The sequence below is a fragment of the Botryllus schlosseri genome, chromosome 16 (genome assembly GCF_051294905.1).
Source record: "Botryllus schlosseri isolate E-star chromosome 16, Bs_hap1, whole genome shotgun sequence".
Taxonomy (NCBI): Eukaryota; Metazoa; Chordata; class Ascidiacea; order Stolidobranchia; family Styelidae; genus Botryllus; species Botryllus schlosseri.
In genome coordinates this window covers 6,457,807-6,476,877 of record NC_137251.1, presented here as the reverse complement: position 1 = coordinate 6,476,877, position 19,071 = coordinate 6,457,807, and the positions used below count along the sequence as shown (strand labels likewise).

Sequence of the window (19,071 nt, the reverse complement as noted above, 5' to 3'; positions counted from 1 at the left end):
TTATACTCAAGTATTGTCGATAGACATGGTCTGTTGAGCGTTATCATCGACGCATTTCTGACGATTTCACTGCAAAATATTCTGTCAAACGGCTGTGTAGTAGGTATCTATTCGTCGTCTTAAAATTGTTTTTTCGTCATAATACCTGGAAATACACCCGAAAACAGTCGTTTACGTGCATTTGTCGTTGAATACATCACCAAGAAATAGTATGGCAAGAGGTTCCTGAATATGCCGATGTAATTTCCAAAGCACAAAACGTAATGACACCCGAGTATATTTCCATGATTCACCCGATCACCGATTCTCGCCAAAAATTCTAATAGAATCACAGTGGTCTTATTTTCATGTCGCTTTATATACAAAGCCGTTGATTGTGCTTCTGGTCTGTTCGCTCAAGTGCTGCTTAAGTAACCCAAATGCAGTTCGATCTCGGTGTGTCCACACCATATAGGACACTATATGGTTCAAGCATGGAAAACTGAATGGGATAGAACGGTAACTGCGTGGCCTTTCAATCATTTACGGTTGAATAACAATCAGTAGAGCCAGGATGTTTCGCTTGTTTGCTGTTATTTTCCGGCTTACACAACAGCGTACATCGGGTCAAGTAAGTGTTATCATCATTATCGTGAGTAACTTGTCTTGTATAAATGACTTTTAATGTAATTATTGACAGTATGAGGCATGCACCTTAACGTTATATAGTGAATGACTTGTTATCTCCTTGGCACAGTAATGTCCCAGCACTGCAAACTCAAACCTCTCACGATTTCCCTTCCCTCAGAATCTGACGCTGAAAGGGGTGCCCCACAGCACTGCTACTATTTTCGATCAATTTTGGTCTTACTTTTGAGACACAATTGTGGTCTTACTTTTGAGACAGAAAGTACTCGGTAAGACTAATTCGATTAGGTAGTAATCGGTATGTGTACTGAAAATGCAACTATAGATTGTGGTTATGCCAACTCTGACCACTTTTGTCCTATCAATACAGGATGTTTGGTGATGAGGCTGGTATGAAGACGATATCTTTGCTGAATGGACAGCATCTGTTGCAACCTTTCAATGTTGACCATCATTACTAAACGTTGTAGGCTACTTTGGGTAAGTTTGATCTTTGTAGATGATGAAAATATACTTTTCAAGTTTATTTGAGGCTTCAGAGAATCTGCAAAGCCTGAGAATATGTCATGGTATATATCCAAGTTTGGTTCAGTCTGTGCTGATTTGTTATGAGGCTTTCTAGTGATCTGTACACAGGTGGCAGACTTGGACAACTAAGAAATTCTAGTTTTATACCTAGACTTATTAGACCGAAAAGCAGGTAATCTAATTCTATCATAATCTAATAAATTTTGGAATACTGTGTACTGTGTAACTATATAATTCTGATGCAACTTGTGAAAAATGTGTAGTTTGTAATTCAATAATTCTGATATAATTTGAAAAAGCTGAAAATTTCCTTAGTTTTGCAAATCTGATACAGTGGTGGTGTTAACATTTGTGTGTTACTCATGCCAAGAAACAATGGAGGTTCACCTACCGACTGAAAACATTCATGCCACCCATGCCGACATTATCTCATCACTTACTCTTATCCTAACCTTGTTTGTGATCATCAAGCACCAGTGTTGGGATCAAGTCACTACCTTCGAGTCACGAGTCATCTCGAGTCATTGCAGATTTTGACTCGAGTCAAGTCAAGTCAATCGATTTCCAAAGGTGACTCGAGTCAAGTCAAGTCACTCAATTTTTGGAGATGACTCGAGTCAAGTCGAGTCAAGTCAAGTCAAGTCACGAGTCAAGTCATAATTCAAGTGAAATTGAATTTTCGACATATGAGTCATGATTCAAAGTCATAACATTTTGCCAGCTGCGTGAAAAACAGATTAATTGGCCATTTAGCTTGAATCAAATAACGAATATAAAGTTAAATATACAAGCAAACAGGCGGTGTATCGCACACGCACACGTAGAACTGCTAATAAAATACGTGATTAACTAGTTACATGCTACAGTCTGTTATTATCAGCCAAAATGGAGGATCGATGCCAAAATAGAGGATCGAATACGAAGCTTCGAGAAGTTTAAACAAATTGATATGGTACAATACATTACCCATCTACACACATCCGTGAGAATATAAACGCATTAACTATATCATTAGATTTAAATCATAGAGGAGGGTTGGTAAAGGTGAGCACTGTTCAATGTAAGCGCTGAGTCGACTAAGAAACAGAGATACGTTTCTATCTCTCTACTACTGCTAATACCTACAACAAGGTAAGCCGTGATTATTTCGTTTGCGGTCAATTTATTTGTGATGTAACAATGGAGGACCAGTGAAATGTACAATAAGTGAATGACTAGTTGCTCTCACAAGTGTCAGCGCCGTATCGCGAATAATCCGAACGTTCACAATGATTTAGTCGACACAGTTAGCTTATTGATGACTTGAAATTGACTAATAAATTTTGCTCCGAGTCACGAGTCAATCCACATTTTTGAAGCGTCGAGTCAAGTCAAGTCAAGTCATTTTTGCAAAGTGACTCGAGTCAAGTCAAGTCATACGAAAAAGTTGACTCGAGTCATCCCAACACTGTCAAGCACACCATGGGATGCCGTAGGATTTTATTTTCCAGGTTCAGATGAAAATGTGCTATATCGACTAATCATAACAGAATGCCACATACCCTGCACTAATGGACGAGCATATTACTATGCTATGTCTGATGTTGAAAAACCTGAAACTGTCACTGAAACCCAACCCATTTGCTGGATATGAAGGGCCATGGGTATCTTTAATGTTAACCGTGTTTATACTTTGGTCTCCAAGTCTTCATCTATCAATAGCTGCGCCCTTCCAGTGTGCCCCGGATAGCTCTGCATAACTGGCAGACATCTAGCAAATTGTTGGTTAATTGACAAGATTCCTTTTAATTTGTCAATATACAATCCTGCACAATGCACGTGAATATTGAAAGTAGTTCATTTGTTGAATAGATGAGAAATGAAAGGCTTGCAAACCGATAAATAGCAGTCAACAACAGCTTGGACTTGTAAGCATTCTATCCTTTTATGTGGTAGTGTTGGATGGGTTGGATGGGTGTAAGCAGGGAGACAGTCAGTAGGGCAAATAGAGCGTGTTAATCTGAAAAAATATAAGATAATATTAGAGACTACAAAGTGTCGAGAGCATTTCTATCTATTCAACTATAGTTTCATTGCAAATAGATAGAAATCGCTTAAAAAGACTTCTACATGTTCTACAGTCTTGATTGAGTTTAAATCTAAGGACGGAGGTGGACGAGATACTGCGCACATATAGTCGCCAGCTGCACACACAGGCCGTGAATAGGTTTGGGTGAAGGAGTTGATCCCTTTTCTTGGTCCTGCACACCAAATTGAGGGTGGGATCGCGGCCATAAAACGTTTGGGAACCCCTGAGCTACTCTGGATGCTAGCGTCATCATTAAACACTATCCTGTATTGATGGATCAAAAGCGATCAGATTTGGCATAAGCTGGTCGGATATTCGATATACATACCAATTACTATCCAATTTATAATTCAAACATGTAGCCTATATACTACACATTGCACAGCACTATAGCATATTAGAAAGTACAACGGACACTGGCGTCGATGTTCAACTTAATCACGACATACTGTCATTAACTACATAAAAATTAATTTAGACTAGTTGCGATAACGATAATAATGACACTTATACTTAACCCGATGTATGCCGTTACGTAAGCCGGAGCATCACAGCAAACCACCAAAACATTCTGGCTTGATTGATTGTTACTCAACCGTTAGTGATTGACAGGCCACGCAGTTACCCTTCTATCCCATTCAGTTTTCCATGGTTCATGTCTTTAATACACGCTATGCTTGCTAAGCATAAAAAAATTCGCTGTCTCTGAAAATTGTCGTAGAAAGATGAAATTTCTAGCGTGCTCGGGTTTAAGAACCCCGGCCTTACGTTTGAACAATAAATACGTAATTTGCGTGATTTTCGGCGTAAACATCTTCAATATTAGTCATTCCTGGCCATATTATATTGTCGAGAATACAGTGAGATATCTTTTCGTAATTAACCATATCCTGTAATTTGTGATAAGCACTTATCTCATAATAGATATCATACAACTCAGATTGCTATTTGCCTTAGCCTACATGCGGGCTAATCTTGTTTACAAAGACTGGTAAACAGCAGCGCAAACGCATCACCTTCCATTGTTCTCTTCGGTGAGTGGTGCGAAGCTGTTGATAAGCAAATGCTCTTCTACGCGCTATCGAAATTGCGGCGAAATAAGCATCACATCCTGTATAGAATGAAATAGTGTTTGAATGTAGATTTTAAAAAATCAGATTTAGCATGGGGTTACCAGTCTTACCACCCGATCGTCGTTGCAAAGTCGCAGCACTTTTTAGAATGAAAGCCCTGATGGTGCTATCTGAAACATATTCTAAGCCTGTTGCATAACAGAAATGGATTCATATCATATCATCAGTCGCTACATATAAAGAGGCTCTTCTCGTAATTTGTTATCGCTACCAAATAAGTTGATTGCTGAACAATTGAACATAGAATAGATTTCTACCAAGGTTTTACAGTTCATCGAGTTGTCTTTACGCAATTAACCACTTCCTGTGAATTCTGATAATCACTTATCTGATAGGGATATTGTCGTACAACACACAGTATTTGCCTATAGAATTTACGGAAAAGCTTTCTGTGGCCTAATCATCTAGTTATCAAAGATAGGCAAAGGGTAGCACAACGACATGACCTTCAATTGTTCATTCGATCCGGTGATAATTGGAAAGCTGTGGATAAGCAAATGCTCGCCTAAGCTTTACTAAAGATATCCCGAACCATGTTTCAGCATGCATAGCCTTGTATAAAAGAAGGGTTGTAGTTGAGATGACATTTCATTTCTATAGTAGTACGTCAAAGTGGAGTTGTTTCGTAAACCAAGTGTTTACTACTTGCATCGGAGGACTTACAGCAAGTGCAGGCTATAGTTATTGTATTTTTAAGAATTAATATTTGGGGCCTAATCGCTATTGGGCCTTTAGGACCACGGTCAAAGAGGGTGCCCAGTATGATGAAAGTACCGGGTTTTAAATCGAATATGGTTGCGAGAATCACCGGAGCCACAAGGCTACAAAATGGCGATGTTTGGGTCACGAAAATCACGATCAGGATGTGCTCCCAAGTGTGTATTCGATTTACCAGGTCCATAGCGTTAGATATTTCCTATACTTCAAACATGTTCCATGGGACTTTATTGGTTATCGTTAGATGAATAGAAATCTTCAGAGAATATATATTGCAAATTTGTGATACTATTGTATGTTTATTATTGTTGGTTGTAAATTTGTATAAAGTTATTCGCCGCCGGTACAGATGCGACAATAACGGCAGAAAAATCCGGTCCAGTCGTCGAAAGATTCGATAACTCCGAAAATATCGCAACTTGCATTGTTCATTATGATGACCCTGACCCCAAGAAGCCCGTGTCAGATAGCGCTCTGAATCTGATTGACTATCATGGAGTAATTGGAGTTGGAGGTGGTGGCACCGTTTACTCTGGTTAGTTGAAATATTCATTAACATATGTAGGCTACTGCATAGTCGCTGCAATATTCTTCTAAGATTTTTAACCTGGATCATGTAATAACGTATACATCCACCCATCAGTGTTGGGATGACTCGAGTCATGACTTGACTGGAGTCAACTTTTTCGTATGACTTGACTTGACTCGAGTCACGTTGCAAAAATGACTTGACTTGACTTGACTCGACGCTTCAAAAATGTGGATTGACTCGTGACTCGGAGCAAAATTGACGAGTCAATTTCAAGTCATCAATAAGCAAACTGTGTCGACTAAATCATTGCATCATGTGTACGTTCGGATTATTCGCGATACGGCGCTGACACTTGTGAGAGCAACCAGTCATTCACTTATTGTACGTTCCACTGGTCCTCCATTGTTACATCACAAATAAATTGACCGCAAACGAAATGATAACGGCTTACGTTGTCGTCGTAGTAGTGGTAGTAGATTAATAGAAACGTATCTCTGTTTCTTAGTCGGCTCAGCGCTGACATTGAGCAGTGCTCACCTTTACCAACCCTCCTCTATGATTTAAATCGAATGAATATAGTTTATGCGTTTATATTCTCACGGATGTGTGTTGTAGATGGGTAGTGTATGTACCATATCAATTTGTTTAAACTTCTCGAAGCTTCGTATTCGATCCTTCATTTTGGCTGATAGTAACAGACTGTAGCATGTAACTAGTTAATCACGTATTCTATTAGCAAGTTCTACGTGTGCGCGTGCGATACATCGCCTTTTTCCTTGTATATTTAACTTTATATTCGTTATTTGATTCAAGCTAAATGGCCTATTAATCTCTTTCACGCAGCTGGCAAAATGTTATCACTTTGAATCATCACTCATACGTCGAAGATTCAATTTGACTTGAATTGTGACTTGACTCGTGACTTGACTTGACTCGACTTGACTCGAGTCGCCTCCAAAAATCGAGTGACTTGACTTGACTCGAGTCACCTTCGAAAATTGATTGACTTGACTTGACTCGAGTCAAAATCTGCAATGACTCGAGATGACTCGTGACTCGAAGGTAGTGACTTGATCCCAACACTGCCACCCATAACTCCTTGATGTACAACCACAGTAGTCATGCACTATTCGACTACTTGTGATCTGGCATATAATTGCCCGGAACCAATGATGGTCGAGGCGGGCGCGTCATCACAAAGCATATGTTTGAGCTGAGTGCGTGCTGACCGCCAGAGAAACCCTGAGACTGGCTCAGCGAAAATACCGGTTACGAACAACTGATCGATAAGTTAACATGAGAGTAGACCTCGTACCTATTTGCAAGCTTATAACGTGTTAACGCAGAAACTGTATTTCAACAGGAACTCGGGTATCCGATGGACGTCAAGTAGCTTTGAAATTCATGCGCAAAAGATGTGGTCAGTAGGTGGGGTGTATTGCACGGCAAGCATGTGCCCATCGAATTCTTGCATCTCCGTGAACTGTCACTGGGGAGCTCAGGTATGAATAACCATCCCGAAAACGGATCTCGACTGTTTATTGATAATACAATATATTACTTCACAGGAGTCATCCTGATGTTAGGCTGGTTTCGTGAGGATGATGCATACGCGCTCGTGATGGAGTTTATACCTCACGCCATCGATTTATTAAAGTTTCTAGACGAGCAAGGACCTTTTCCAGAAGACACATGCCGCGACATCTTCCATCAAGTGGCTGAAACGATTCTGCATTGTCACAAAAATGGTATAGTTCACCGCGACATTAAACCCCAAAACGTGCTAATAAATCCAGATACTCACGAAGTGAAGGTCATCGATTTTGGATGCGCCACCAGTCTGAAGGTTTGTTCATTATAATGTATATCTCGTGTCGAAATACTATTAAATCCATATTCAGTCTCTAATTTGGTCTTATAAATTCGATTTGTGATATGACGAAATCTGCGGGATATCCAGTGATAATTTCGCATTCCACGCCAAAGTATAAATTGTCTCGCGATATCATGAGAATCGAATAATCAATTTGATATTTCAAATTTCCATACCCAAACCACCAGTGTAAAGGCCTGGATGCTCACAATGACCGCGTTTTTGCATCGACAGCGATTATTTGACGCAATGGTCTATTAATTTAGTTCCAGATATCTATATATTAATTGAGTATACTATTTCAGGACGTTCCTGAACTACTACTAGCTAGAACATCTATTTATTACCCGCCAGAATGGTATACAGAGGAAAGCTACTATGGAGGTCGCCTCGACGTATGGTGCCTGGGCGTACTACTGTACACGTTGGTGGAAGGTCAGCTGCCATTACAAGACGAGGATGAAATCGTAAAGTGTAAAGTTCACCACATTCGGGGTAAAACGTTTTCGAAATCGTACCGAAACCTCGTAAAATTATTGCTGCATAAAGATCAACATAAGCGCCCTTCTGTCGAAGACATTTAAGCTCACCAGTGGGTAAACGAGGATTCAGAGGAGTGCGAAACAAATAGAAAAAATTTCCTTACTACGGCGTTTAGGAAATTCTTCAAGCTGAATAACTCACGTGACACTGATTCATTCTACGCGTACATTTACTGTATACTAACTTTTAATATTTGTCATTCTAATAAAAGTATTGTCAAACTTGACACTTGTGTGAGGTACAGGAGGGTGCATATGAACCTCTTATGCGAGCACGATTTTAAACGAATACCTGATAAATCACGGCACCGCAATTTTAGGACCATGACGCAATGCATGTAATGCATGCAATGTATATGCAATTATGCATACTACACAGCAGCTCGTGTATCGATTGCCAGACCAGTGACAACGAAACAGCCATTGTCATAATAGAGAAGCATTCATAATAGAAAATGTCGTAAAAGTAAGCCATGAGCACGGCATTCAAGATAGCGAGTGCCATAATAGTAAATAATTGAATTTAATCCACGGCAACCCTAGAGCCATTTGAAAATTTTGAAAAATCAATGGGCTCGTATTTTTCAATTGTCGGCTTCCCTGGTTTCAGTTACTCACTATAGTCCAGTGGTTTTCAAACTTTTTTAGACACCCCCTCCCCCCCCCCCCTTTATGACAGTGAAAAATCTCGCGCGCCCCTTATCGTCATGTTACAAAATGCTAGCAATCCCAGCAGGTAGTTTGATGCAGACTTGGACAACTAGATAATTCTAGTTGTCTAATTTCACTAAATTAGAGCGAAATGCAAGTAATCTAATTCGAAGAGCTTCTTGGAGGTACAGAACTTCAATATACAATTAAATAGTATATTCATATTGAAATGAACCCGAATATTTTCGGCTGACACTCGTCAGGGGTAATCGTCAGCAACTAGTAGAGAATAGGAAAGAACATAGTATATCACCAATCGTATCACAAAATATGACGTCACCAGCATGAAATTTCGAATGAGAGAAAATATTCGGGTTCATTTCAATATGAATATACTATTTAATTGTAATCTAATTCGAATCTAATTTATGAAATGTTTCTATGCTCTAATTCCAATTCTAATCTAATTCGTCAAATGGTCCTATGTGCTAATTCTAATTCTAATCTAATTTATTGTTTTCCGGAAAATACCTTGTTGTCCGCGGCATTTCGCAGCGAGTTTACAAGAATATCCCTCTCGCGCAGGGAATTCCAGTGACAAGCCACCATCGCATTACTTACGCCGCACTTACAATCATAGCAGTAATTGTGACGAATAATAGCCATGCGTTGGCACAACTCCGAAGCCGTTTCAGCTAGTGCGGAATAGTGTTGTTGGGCACAGGCGAATAGTCTATTTTGCAATAACAACAATAATAATTTGAATGGGAAATCAATTTCAGCATTTCAAAATTTACTTCGCGTTCCTCCAAAATCGCAAATCAGATCGCCGGCCGCATGTGGCCCGCGTCTTGGTGACCCCTGGTGAGTGCAAAGCAGGCCAAGCGAGGGGAACAGACGTTAACCATTATTATGGTTATGGGAACGCACTGTGATTTGATATGAACTGAGCTTGCTTTTTGCCGTATTTATTTCTCATTCACAATTTCATTCAATTTCCTGGTTTTTTGCGAATTCAGAAATTATAATTCTAGTCTAATTTTAATTTGGAAAAAGCTGTGTAGCTCTAATTCTAATTCTAATCTAATGTTGAAAAGCTGAAAATTTTCTAGTTGTCCAAGTCTGGTTTGATGGCATGAAATGTTATGACTGTTGATGAGAGAATTCTCCAATATGAAATTGGAACTGTACAGAGAGCAAAAACCATTAATCGGAGGTAAATCGTGCGCGGCGCGAAAACTATTTTCAGTTAATCACAGCTTCGCACCCCCAGTTTGAGAACCACTGCACTAGTGAGAACTGCTGAACATAGAAATACATCGTGGCTTGCACACTCCTTTTTCGTGTGGATATGTAAAGCCAAGCTTAAGATAATTTGAATCATGTGTACTTCCAACATGGCTAGTCATCGCGCACATTTGAACATATTAATAATAATAAATGTGAAGGTTAAACAAAGAAAGTTAACTCAATATCAAAAAGTAGCATATTGCTGCACTAGTATCTTTATTAAATATTTCTTTTGTTATAGTGATAAATATTTCATGGTCACTCTGAAAAATGTTCATGTGCCTCAAATTGAGAATCCCTTCCCTAATCCATTTTAACTTTAACGCTAACCCGCTATTTTTACTGACCAGCTATTTTCAACACTGTGAACATAGAGATCGAATTTCCGTTCTAGTGCGCATTTGCCTATATATAAATTCAATGCAACGAAATTTGTGATCTTTAAGTGACGGACTTGCCTTTGATGACATACAGAAATGTTTCTGTTCGGTAAATAATTTATGATTCAGATCAACTGATGAGACTGTTAGCATATTACTGTGAGCGATTATACCGCCGTTACGACGCCAATTGGAATATGTCGTGTCCTAACTAATCTACACGTCAATGTGTCGGGATTTATCCGGTCTCGTTGTGATGGTCCTGGAAAAGCATCGCTCAGTATTGAGCTATTGAACTCCTCCAAAAGGTACAGAAGCGCAAAGGGATGAGAGTTGCCATAGCAGTGCAGAGGGTAACTGGTTTTCAGGTAGTACAGTATACATGACATATATGAACAAATTTCCGAATTCAAATCATGGCCCGGATCTGGACGTGAAATCCCGGTCCAAATCTGAATCACAAGGGCATTTCGCGGTAGGGGTTGGTCCGAAAGTCCAATTCTGGTGACGACTTGATATCCATTTGAACGTAGCTTGGAAATTTTATATTACTAATAATTCCGTACCCGAGTCTAAATTCACATTCTTGATTCACAATCCCACATATACTGTAACATGTAGGCCTTCGACTCAATTCCCAAACTTGGTTCACTTTACAAAGCCGAATCCATGCCGATCTCTTGCGCACGTGACCGAACAAATACGCTTTGTGGCGCTATCGTTTTACGGGCCTTTATCTTACAGGTTCTGGTCGTATGTCTGACTGAATGATGCCATGAAGTTATACATTGGAATAAGGTTGTCGCGTATTTCCTGATGGGGTCAGTAACGAAGTACTTCTACACTTTTTCTTAGTGCTCAAGTATAGTTTTGGCCTACTTGTACTACAAGCGGTTATGTATTTAGACTAGACTCCCCTTTCTACTGTAACTGTAGCCGTAATAACTTTTTACATTTCGAAATTACAAAAATAGATAGCAGTTTAAAGACGGGTTTACATCGTATTTATGATCGAAATTGTCGTACGAATTGGTTGCGTAGCCCCTGTATTACGGTAGTTGAATGAATTTACGACAACGGTACCTATTTGCAGTGCCATTATTTTGCGTTAGTCGCGAATATATACGTAGCGATTTTGAAATTTACCCCCTTCGATCGACTGTCTTCAGACCTTTCATTTTCTATTTCCACATAAAGTTTTGACGACTTGAAACTTGCTACTTCTACTTGTGTAGCAATGGAGGATACTTTAGCCACCTCTGTACATCAATCACTGTCCTCTCCTCCTAGATCAAGCCATGCGTCAGTGTGAATCCATACAAACTCCAACAACTCTCGATAGTGGAAATATTCATGCGAGTCGCTGCGCTGTAGAATATATATAGTCGATTTCTTTCCGAAGATATTGCATAACTTGAAGAAACGCATCAGCGACCAACGTATATGAATGTTTACAACCACTAGCTCTTCAAAGATATATGCAACGACGGGAATATAAGATATAGTTTGTGCACTATATGCTTGAATTTTGTTCGTGTATTAGCGGTGCCATTGTAGGAGCGCTTATCTAAAGCTTCCAAGACCGCCGGATGACAGCGTCGAAGTACATGTCGTTGTCAATGCTCGCACTCAGTCCAACGTAATAGTCGAAAAACTCCTCTTTTGTAATCACGTTATCGGGATTGGACTTGGAGTCAAAGTTCTTCAAGAATGTTTCAAAAACCTGTGTATAGAGAGCGTATTTAGGTTATGTGCATACTATATTTTGTCTCAAAGTGTATCTTGTTATTGATAGAATTCAATTAAATTTATTGCTAACAATTTCATCATTTCAATACAACACAAGACTGCGATACAATGAAAGATAGAAAGGTGTCGAAACGACTTGGAGTAGTCTTCGAAATCGGACACCCACCTGGTTTAGGCGATGTAAAAAAGGAGGCATGCACATGCACAGTGCATGAAAAGTAAAAGAATATAATATAAAAGGACAGGTGACAAAAAATGTGACATGTGTTGGAAGGCGAGATCGTTATGTCAGGACCTATTACCTGTAAACTATAGGGCTAGCTATAGTATTGATTTAATATAAATTGTTTGTATTTCGGCTTGAATGTGGACTTGCTCGATGACTGTCGAATAGCCGGCGAGATACTGTTCCACAAATCAGGTACGGCATATTTGATAAAGCAATGATCTTTTTTTGCTTAGATGGACGACGCGGACGCGCGTGTGTCGTACTTATGCACTTTTGATACCGAGGTAAAGAAGTCATTGAAGTATTCGGGCCAGTGGCCGCAGTGGAACAGATACATAAACAGAACAACCTTTGCATAAACGCCTCGAAATCGCAATTGCTGACAGTAAATTCAAAAAATAACCTAACCGTTAATATCGCTGGTCAGCCCGTTTCCAACACAGATAATGCCAAATATCTCGGAGTTTTACTGGACTCGAACATGTCCTGGAAGAGTCATATTCAGTCCCTAGAAACTAAATTATCACCGAAGTGCGGCCTGCTGTTCTACAGCCCTGGGCGCTTCATGCCAGCATGGGTTCCTCTGATACTCTTTAAATCCTTAATCCAATCGAAGTTACATTATGGCATCCTCTGTTGGGGGGCTGCCAGTAAAACTGCACTCAAGCCACTTCAGAAACTACAGCATAAAGTACTCCGAATCATAGCTAGGGCCACAAAGGGGCCTGGCTGCCCATCCAATAAGTCGCTGCTGAAGAGATTCGGCGTCCTAAACATAGAAGATATGCGGAAACTAGAAATCGCCAAGTTTATGTATCAGTTTCACTGCGGTCGTTGCCCCGAATATTTCAATAACTTCTTTACCTCTGAATCAAAAGCGCACAAGTACAACTCACGTGCGTCCACGTCGTCCAAATATCATATGATCGACCGAAAAGATCATCGCTCCATCAAATATGCCGGACCTGATGTGTGGAACAGTATCCCGCCGGCCATCCGACAGTCGACGAGCATGTCCACATTCAAGTCGAAATACAAGCAATTACTACTAAATAAATATTGTCCATCCTCAAGATTACCGGACCACGGCTGACCTATCGATCTCGCTTCCCATGACATGCCGCCCTATTTCTTGTCGCATTCTTTTCTATACTATCTTCTTTACTTTCATTCAGTGTGCATGCCTCCTCTTTACATCGCCTAGGCCAAGGTGGGTGTCAGATTCCATAGACTACTCCTTGTCGCTTCGACATCTTCCTGTCTTTTCATTGTATCGCATTTTGTGGTGTATTGAACTGATAAAATTGCTAATAAACCAATGAAACTTGGCAATTTCTAGTTTCCGGATATATCTTTTATGTTTAGGACACCGAATCCTTTGAGCAGTGATATTTTGGACACACATCCCGGTCCCTTTGGGGCCCTGGCTATGATACAGATGACCTGATGTTGCAATTTTTGCAGTGGCTTCACCTTCAGTGCACCAACACTGGTAGCCCCCAACATATGATGCCATATTGTAACTTTGGTTGGCATAATGATTTAAAGAGTATCAGAAGGACCCTGACTGACATGCAGCCTCTAAGAATGAATTACCTCTCTACGTACGACGCATAATATTTCATCAAACAACACAGATGATCACGGATTGATGCTAAAACACGACTTCCGTCATTGCGGCGTGATCCGTGCTGTATTTGAATTTCAACTGTTTGAAAAATGGTGTTGGTAATTCCAATGGACCTCAAATTCTCTTGTCACTGCTCAGCTCAAGTGCGTCATTACCAGATACAGACCTCGATTTCCGGTTATGATAGAGTAATATACTAATTCAAATGTTGGATTTTGACGTAATAAATCAATTCATCTCTGATTCATATACAAGAATGCAAGATAATCATTTTCTACTTTTACCCGAAGTAGTTTTAACATGCATTCGTAATTAAGTAGAAATTTAGTACGTTACTTCTACTTCTACTTGAGATGACGACTTTTACCAACTCTGTCAATATAATAGTATATTTGGCATTCAACCATGCCGAAACGAAAAACAAATCTTCTTACAGCTTCGTGGAGGTACAGAACTTCAATATACAATTGAATAGTATATTCATACTGAAATGAGCCCGAATATTTTCGGCTGACACTCGTCAGGGATAATCGTCAGCAACTAGTAGAGAATTCAAAAGAACAGAGTATTTCAACAATCATATTTTGTGTTACGATTGTTGATATCAGGGATATCCAGAACTATAGTTTATAGATATCCCTGGTTGATATACGCTGTTCTTTTGAATTCTCTACTAGTTGCTGACGATTAGCCCTGACGAATGTCAGCCGAAAATATTCATTTCAATATGAATATACTATTCAAATCTTTTTTTTTACCTGAGTTTCTGTCCATTCTCCGTTTTCGTATTTTGGATGGTGCTTCGCATTATACACGCCTTTCAGATCCGCCACGGTCACCTTACCGTCGTCGGTTTTGTCGAATTTGTCGAATGCTTGGTCGATAATGGAACGCCGTGTGTTGTTCAGCGCCGGTCTGAGCTTGACAAGGAATTCGTCGAAGTTGATGGTTCCAGACTCGTCGGTATCAAATGTTTGAAACGCCTGTTGCGCTTCCTCATCGGTTAGGGTTACGCCGAAATCGCTGATGCCTTTCTTGAATTCTGTGAGACCGATGGTCTTGCTGCCATCTGAAATGAAGATATATATATATAATCGTAAGTGACACCGTATGCACCTGTTGTGAGATTAGTTGATTTGGTTGGACACAATGCTCAGTCGCGTGAACTGCCTTGACCTGTAAGCTATTTATCCACGTGTACAATTCTACGTACATTGTACGCGGATCATCTCCTAACTTAGACACGCTCGCTGTGTCTTTATAGGCAATTGTCACGACGATCAAGTAGCCCGATACGGAGAGACCACATCAATTTCGTATTTTGCGAATGCTATGAAGAAAAAGCACATTCCAATACCCTCTTACATGCTGATCAAGTACTAATGATTTTGGAAATTGGAATTCAAAGCTTCCTCGAGCACAGACAGGGTAGGCGTGGGTTGACATGATCTTGACGGAACAGGTGAATAAATTAAAGGTCTCTCATGCGAGATTTATACAGCAGTTAAAGCGCAGTGATTGCTCCGAACCAACATTAAGCAAGTCCTTCATCACCATGCTACGATGAATTTCGTGACGCACACTTCGATAAAAAACACAGCAGTTCCAAATCCTAATGGAGTAAATACCGATTGACGGGTAAACTATATTGCAGGGGTCGGCAACCCCCAGCACGCGTGCCATTTGTGGGACGCGAGATGATTTTTCATGACATACCAAAAGATTTGACGAACACGACATATCATAACCATGTTTTGCTGCACATCAGTTTGCGAATTAGAAAAAGCTAAAATTATTTAATAAATCAACATAATGCAAAGTCTTTTGTGGCAAATTTTAATCATCCTGAACATTTTATCGTGCTCATTTTTGGAAACCACAAATTACATATATACGGCAACCTAATATCATATGAAACCGTTTGTATCAGGGTTGTAACCAAGTCACATGGTTCCGAGTCACGAGTCAATCTTACTTTTGTGGTTTTGACTCGAGTCAAGTCGAGTCATTTTCAATTCATCACCGAGTCGAGTCCGAGTCCAAGTCACCGTTTAAAGGGTCAAGTCCGAGTCATAGTGGTATGACTCGAGTCCGAGTCCAAGTCACAGTATTGAAGTCATGTTCAACTTATGTTTTCAATCATGCTTGGGTGATATCGAATTCCTTGCTTGCCAAACATGCATATTTTGTCCCTATCAGAGTCTTGGCATATGTTTATAAAGACAGATAACCGACAGTTCCTGGCCTCATTTACCGATGCTACAGATAGACGTGACAGGCCACCAATATGACAACTTTACTAATCTTAGAACTTTAAATCAAATATCTGTCTTGTCAGTCTGATACATCACAAATACAGGCATTCAGTTTTTATTACGAGCACATCGACGATAGCTCACAAATAGCTTATAGAGAACCAACGACTTCACGTCTACATACTATCTGATAGAGAACCAACGAATTCACGTCTAGATACCAGCTGATGGAGTATCAACAGATGCATGTTTATGTAGAGGTGACCTACAGTTATCCTTTCACATTATCAGATGGTTGACTAAAAAAATGTCAACTTTACTGCTCAGCTCGCGAAGTAGCCGCAGGAGCGTTACTTCAGTGCTGATTTACTGTATCTTAGTCGAATTTGCCCGACATTTACCAAAAATTATTAAAAAAAGGGACAAAATCTCAAAAAGGAGGCTACTTCTTAAAATTGTTAGATTGCCTAAAAGAACTTAAATTCGGCTCAATTCCAACCAATAGAAAGCAATGCTATGAGAGAAAATTTTTGATAACTTACAAATACAGACTTTCGAATTTTACCGGCTACCTCGTGATATTGTTAGATTGTGTAAAAAAAATACGATTCGTAGCAAATTTGGCTCAATTCCAACTAGAAGAAGCGAAGTTATTAGAGTGGAATATTTTGGATATGAACAAATAGTCGGCTTACTACTAGTATGTAATTATATTATACGAAATAATTTCTCACTGAAAATACTCCATTTATTTTGAAATCCAAAATTTTGTCCTCTCATATCATTGATTCTACTTTTTAAAATTAAGCCAGATTCAGTGTTCTCTTTATGCAACACACCAATTTTATCAAGTTACCACGCAGTAGAATAAAAAAGAAGTTATTTTTGAACAGCCCTATTGTACAAACATCACACAACATTAGCCATTCATTATTACTCACGTGCACAACGCACATACCCAACAAAACGTCAAATGGACGGAGGGTATTGTGTGTTTTCACAGACAGCAGATCAAATCAATGAGTTAGACTTCAAAAATACTAAAGTGGAAAGGAGATCCTCCGATATGTGGGAGCGGCATGGCATGGTGCACTAGATGCAGGAATTGACAAGCATTTTTGAACCACATTGAAGAGCATTGGATACTCATTCTTTCTAGTCGCCTAAAAATGCAAAGAATCATCGCCTCCAAATCTACACATAAGATTATCAGTCTCTTCCAAGTACTTGACCATCTGAGTCATTTCATTGGCTCTAATTGAACTTTGCTTCGATTGTTTGCTTGTATAATTGAAAAGTCTTGAGTAATTTGATTGCGGAGCATCTAGTACCTCTTCATCACTGGATGATTTTGTACAATGCATTGCTACTATGTACCATTGTCTGTTGTTTTTCCGGCGGCATAGCTGATATTAGTTAGACGAGTGCAACGAAATAAGTGGTGACAGATAGCGATGTAGGCGGAATTCGTCAGATGCGTTGATCTAACCATTACGATTCGCAAATTTCTTCATCTTCAAGTCATATAAAATAAGCCGAGTCAATGACTTGAGTCGAGTCATGCGTAAAGACTCGAGTACAAGTCGAGTCAATCCAAATATGGACTCGAGTCGAGTCGAGTCATTTTACCATTTCAAGAAAATGACTCGAGTCAAGTCGAGTCACAAAAAAATCGTGACTCGAGTCCGTGGCCTTGCTGTCTACTATGAAGAATATTTGACCACAGTTAAAGCAAAGCCGACAATACCGCGTCATCACGCGCATTATAGAATCGAGTGATTCACATCCACTCCATATATAGTTCATTCGTTATCCTAACGATACGAACCATCGTCCATGTTACGGAAAATCAGTCCAATGCGCTTGATGCCGCACACCCCTCTTGACAGGCATTGTAGTCGTATTCTTTCAATCGGATCCTTTGTAACAGCAAGCTGGCGTTGGCATTTCGCCATCATCTCCCTCTCCTGAATTTCAGTTCCCGCTGCCATATTTTACTGATTTATGTTTATGTTTTGCTGTTCTGACAATATAACAAATTGTCGCGATACTGTTAGCGAGAGTACAACCAATGCAGTGAGATCTCTGAAATCGTACCAATAATTTCATATCCCAAATATCCTCCTAATACAGGATAATCAGCTATTAATGAGCTGACTGTCTGTGTTAATACCGAGTCGAAATAACACTAAAGCATATTTTGCAATCCTAAGTCAGTTTATGCTATTAAAACCCTCGCAAACGTTATCAACTGGTTGTAATGACGTTCCACAGTTCGCGCCTAAGAATCGCCGAATATAACTCCTGTAAGTACACATTACGGTACAAGCGCACCAGCAAAGCACTGTGGAAATAAAATTAACTGCAAGCACTCATGATATCTTGAGAGTGGCTTTTGGCTTTATCCTCAGCAAACACTCGTCTGTAGTACCGTAAAATTGATCTCATCTCTACGTGTATCACAGCTGCCTCGCACGGCAACGTCTTTTTTTCGGTTCGAATTTACGATGTTCGACATAACACGGGAAACCCGATAGGGTGAAGAGCTCGCGAAGACAAAACGAAGGCAGATAATCACAATAGGAAGTTAATTTGCTACAAAAAGAGTATCCCAGAGTATTGAACATTGGGGATAATTCATTTGTTTCCGTTCAACCGTTATCCCCTTGTTTTAACTGTGGTTTTCTTTGTAGTCTAAGTCGATGATTGGCTTGAAGCATTTTATTGACTCTACACTGACATCTTGCGTATGACTTTATTCTAATTTTTAAACTTCAATGAATTGCATTCATATGCAACATTGCATTTATATGCAACATTGCATTCATTAGTAGCTGTGCTTTCTAGTCTTATATAATATACAAATA

The 19,071-nt window shown here is 39.7% G+C and overlaps 2 protein-coding genes across 2 annotated transcripts; one reads left to right on the top strand and one right to left on the bottom strand.

The window, feature by feature from the left end:
- Positions 1 to 6,696: 6,696 nt before the first annotated feature.
- Positions 6,697 to 8,247, top strand: LOC145459338 (serine/threonine-protein kinase pim-1-like). The gene is made up of 3 exons (XM_080337989.1): positions 6,697 to 7,107; positions 7,174 to 7,451; positions 7,784 to 8,247. Exons 2-3 carry the CDS (start codon positions 7,185 to 7,187, stop codon positions 8,060 to 8,062), a joined length of 546 nt encoding a protein of 181 aa, XP_080194115.1. The 5' UTR covers positions 6,697 to 7,107; positions 7,174 to 7,184; the 3' UTR covers positions 8,063 to 8,247.
- Positions 8,248 to 11,705: 3,458 nt separating this feature from the next.
- On the bottom strand, positions 11,706 to 18,260 carry LOC145459029 (calcyphosin-like protein). Its single transcript, XM_080337608.1, has 3 exons — positions 18,033 to 18,260; positions 14,708 to 15,018; positions 11,706 to 12,064 (listed from the first exon to the last, which is right to left on the bottom strand). The coding sequence occupies exons 1-3, from the start codon at positions 18,193 to 18,195 to the stop codon at positions 11,909 to 11,911; spliced, it is 630 nt and encodes a 209-aa protein (XP_080193734.1). The 5' UTR covers positions 18,196 to 18,260; the 3' UTR covers positions 11,706 to 11,908.
- Positions 18,261 to 19,071: the final 811 nt, after the last annotated feature.